Source organism: Arachis hypogaea, chromosome 13, assembly GCF_003086295.3.
Source record: "Arachis hypogaea cultivar Tifrunner chromosome 13, arahy.Tifrunner.gnm2.J5K5, whole genome shotgun sequence".
Taxonomy (NCBI): Eukaryota; Viridiplantae; Streptophyta; class Magnoliopsida; order Fabales; family Fabaceae; genus Arachis; species Arachis hypogaea.
In genome coordinates, this window is record NC_092048.1 from 21,972,338 (window position 1) to 21,976,859 (window position 4,522).

A 4,522-nucleotide genomic window follows, 5' to 3' on the forward strand; every position below is an offset into this window, starting at 1 on the left:
TTTTCATTAAAGTCAATAGAGCCATCGACAATGGTCAAAACTATTGGGGCTCGAAGATGGATAATTGAAAGAGACGGTGGAGTTTTCTGAGAAGATATTATGCATGCAAAAACAAGTGATAGTTATTTAGATTACTTAAATATCATATTTTGTGTGTTATTTTTAAAAGACAATATGTATGTAGAACTTGTGGTAGACTTTCAAGTATCGAATATATGGGAATTTACACCAATGAACTCAAAAAAACAGAGTCAAGCTACATGTACAACAATACAAGTGAAAAGTTGCCAAAATCTGGAACTATAACGAATTTTTATTCAAATAACACATCTTTAGTTGAATATCACAGAAATTTGTCTAGTTTTTCTAGTTTTGTAGTAATCATGATATGATTCTGGTTTTTGATAATCAATAAGAGGAGATAATTGAACCTTAAGATCCATAGAAAGAAGGTTGCTGGTCCTCAATACGCAAAAATCATTTCCCCCTTACCTTGGAATACAAAAGTAGGCACAAATGCTTGTCTATGAAATATGAATGTATGTTACCCCAAAAAGAATAAAGTAAATTAGAATTGCTTGTTTATCATAACCTCCAAGCCTATATAACCAACAATGTTACAGAATTGATCTTTGTTTCACATTGAGGCAAAACAAAACAAACACAAGATCCTTTTATCAATTTCTACTTCAATTTGAATCAAGTTCCAAGTACATGACATATGCATGTCTTTCCAAGGAGTAGTAACCTTCAATCAAGCGATCAACTTGAAAACCATGTTTCTTGTAAAGGCTCACTGCTGGTGTCCTCGAGGGATCCACATGAAACATTATGCGCGAAACCTTCCTGGTCTTGCATTTCTGAATCGCTGCTTTCAGCAGTGCCTCGCCGTGGCCTTGCTTCCTCCATTGCTCCTTCACTAACAAAACCAAACCATACCCTCCACATGGTGAATAAACCCAAAAGTAATTATGTTTTTACTGATAAAAAGAATCATTTATATCTTCACCTAACAATTCAAAATGTTGATTAAAAAACTTATCAAAATTCTGTTATAAAACCATTTAAAAACAAACCTTTTCACTTCCATTCTTCTAACAGAAACACAAAGGAAGAAAGCATGAAGGATATACCTTATTCATGCTTCAATATTCAAAAGAACATGTTATATTTAGTTCATGAAATATTCAGTACACATACACCCTAAAATTATATATATAGTCTCTGAAGTTGCAAACATCAGTTACATTAGTTCCGTTTTCTTCATTGTGTTGTCTATTTCATTCATATGTCTGACTCATATGTTAACATTACATGTGACATTTAAGTTGACATTAATGATGCATCTGTTTGAATTAGTTCTTGAAATTTTCGAATATATACTAAAAAGGCCAGCTATGCGAATCAAGTGGAGTAATAACAAAAACCATTTTCAGTCAATAATTTGAACATACTCATTATCTATACGATTTCGAACATCATATGAAATACCGACATGTTACTTAATACAACAAATAACAGGAAGGATAGACAACACAGTAATAAATATGCAGATAAGAACTAACATGAGATATTTTGCAATTTCGGGGATTAAAGTGTTAATTGTCAAAGTTCAAAGATTAAATTAAACAGACCCAGATATCCAATTTTAGGGATTGAAATGCACATTTACTCAATATCTAACTAGTTTGATTTTAATACTCTCAAGAACTTTTATCATTTCAACAAATTGATAATAAGGCTCTGTTTGGTTATTATAACAGGACACTAAGACTGTATTTAGAAAGGAAACTGAAACTGAAACGGAGAGACAAAAACTAAATTAAGTCTCTAGATTGTGTTTGGCGTATAATATATTGGACTGAGTTATGTCTCATTCTCATGTTTGGTTTAAGATAAATATGGAGATTGAGGAGTAAATTTGAAATTTAAAAAGCTAAGTGAGAGTATTTTTTGAAAGAAATATTATGAGTATATACTCATTTTGGTCTTCAAAAAATTTTAAACTGGACACTTTAGTCCCCAACTAAAATTAATTATTCGATTGGTCCCTAACAATTAATTCCGTCAGTCACTTAAGTCCTTTACTCCGTTAACTCTAACGGAGGACAAAATAGTCCCTAACAACGGACAAAATGGTCCCTGACAACTCTAACAAGGGACAAGATGATCCCTGACCCCTTTATTCGAAAACGACACTGTTCTTCTCCAATTTTTATCATATCTCGCATAACCCTAACCTTCATACTCTCATTCTTCACCTTCACAGTCTTCTTTTCCATCTTTTCCTTCCTCATCTTTAGCTCCAAGATTAAACTGTGGTGTAATTGTCACACGTATCGCACCTACCTCAACATGTCATAGACCACACACTTCCTAAATCTTTGTGACTGGTACATCCACCTCCTCTACACTTCACCCACCAAAAACATCCACTTCCACGTCTTCGATAACATCACCTCCAACCCCGACACGTCCACGACATCCTCAAGACCAAGTTCCACAACTACTCCAAGGGCACGTCTTTCTTCACTCTCCGGCAAGCAATATAGATTGTTGGACATTAGGACATCATGAGAAGATTCTCCTTCGACATCATATGCAAATTCTCATTTGAAATAGACACCGAGTGCTTCATTCCTTCTTTTCCAGAGTCCAAGTTGGCAGATAGCTTCGACCTCGCATCTAAACTATCAGTATAACGAGCAATGTCGTCGTTGCCGCTCATATGGAAACTGAAGCGATTACTGAACATTGGTTTGGAGAAGAAGTTGAAGGAAGCGATCGGAGTGGTGGACAATGTGGTCATGGAGACGATAGGGCAGAGGAAGAGGGAGATGGCAACGACGACGACAGGTCTTAACAAATCAGACTTGCTGTATAAATTCATGGGATCCATCGAAGACGATAACTAGTTGAGAGACATAGGCATTAGTTTCCTGAGTATGAATTGGTTGAGAACAAGTTGAGGATTTTTTTTCTTGTGAACATTAAATTTATAGAGTGTGCATTGTGTAGTTTGAAGTTACAGTGTTACACTGCTAGTGTTATGCGAGATATGATGGAAATTGGGAGAGAACAGTGTCGTTTCTGAACAAAGGAGATCAAGGACCATTTTGTCCCCTGTTAAAGTTATCAGAGACTATTTTGTCCTCCGTTAGAGTTAACGGAGTAAAGGACCTAAGTGACTGACGGAATTAATTGTTAGGGACCAATCGAATAATTAATTTTAGTTGGGGACTAAAGTGTCCAGTTTAAAATTCTTTGAGGACCAAAATAGGTATATACTCAAATATTATTAAAGTTTTAATCTCCATCCCTAGAAGTTTTAGTCCCCTATGTGTAGAAATATTAAAGGGACTAAAATTTTATATTCCGAAACTGAAATTTTAGTTCGAGTTTCTGATCATCAAACACAATACTCAGTCTCAGTCTCCCAATCCCAAAAACAAGTGGATCAGTGACACAAAGGGACAAAGGTTTGTTTCCTATGAGGCTATGACAGAAGAGATACAAAAACTCTCCACCATGGGAAGGACTGAGATGGACTGAGCTGGTAAAAGAAATTGTAGTTCCAATTTACTGTCACTCTTTTTCTTAATTATCCAAATTTATCCCCCCTCTTAAATATTCTCATTCTATATAACCAAACTAACATGAATACATGTTACATTCTCATTTCCCCAAGCGTAAAATAAGAGCTTTCGCATTTTTCATTGGAGAATTTCATCAAACACCTTATAGGACACAACACAAGCTTCAATTTCAGAACAACACAAAGCAATTGGATTTCACCTACTTAGATTTCAACCAAAGAAACAAAGAGAAGTAGAGGTATTGGAACCTGCGAGCTTGGTGATGGAGGCGTAGAGGGAAGAAGGCCAAGAATACATGACATAGCCAACAAGTTCACCATCAGCGTGGAGGTAGAGAAGTCCAGCGTTCTTCCTTTTGAGTTCGTTGTCGAAAAATGCGGCGTATGATTCGTGTTTGGGAAAGATCTTTCTCTCCAACTTCACAATTTCTTCAATTAATTTAGCACGCTTTTCAGTGTTCCTGTTAAGCTCGGCGATAATCGCCGCGTTCGCCATGATTCACGAGGAAGCCAACCAAACCTGTGTTTATTAAATAAAAACAGAACCTGAAAGATTCCTTCTTCAAGTATCCTGCAAGAGAATTAGGGATAAGAAAAAAAAATAGAGATTGGAGAGGCATTCTGAATCTGAGGAACAGAGAGGTGTATGATTAAAATTACAAAAAAAGACCTTCACACCTGCATAGAATTATCGCCATGGTTTACTCCTAAACCGAATTAATGAGCAGAGGGGAAAAGAGGGTTGGAGGGGCTGTTCCGCCATAAGGGACACTCTTTTTGCAGATTTCACTGTTTCGGACGATCCTCCGCCGCTTCTGTCGTCCGAGTTACTGGCTTACTGCGTGACTCTGCCGGCGGGGTTGGTTTTCTTTGGGCTTTAAGCCTTCTACTTGAAAAAAAAGAAAAAAAAAGAAATAGGTGTTAGAT

The 4,522-nt window shown here is 36.3% G+C and overlaps 1 protein-coding gene across 1 annotated transcript; it reads right to left on the minus strand.

Annotated features, from left to right (window-relative positions):
- Window positions 1–520: 520 nt before the first annotated feature.
- Window positions 521–4,522, minus strand: LOC112737651 (uncharacterized). The gene is made up of 3 exons (XM_025787636.3): window positions 4,274–4,522; window positions 3,845–4,166; window positions 521–919 (listed from the first exon to the last, which is right to left on the minus strand). Exons 2-3 carry the CDS (start codon window positions 4,089–4,091, stop codon window positions 690–692), a joined length of 477 nt encoding a protein of 158 aa, XP_025643421.1. The 5' UTR covers window positions 4,092–4,166; window positions 4,274–4,522; the 3' UTR covers window positions 521–689.

Coding starts and splice junctions, on each gene's coding strand:
- LOC112737651 (XM_025787636.3), bottom strand. CDS start 4,091: ATGGCGAACGCGGCGATTATCGCCGAGCTTAACAGGAACACTGAAAAG. Junction 920..3,844: donor CTCCATCACCAAGCTCGCAG/GTTCCAATACCT, acceptor TGGTTTTGTTAG/TGAAGGAGCAATGGAGGAAG.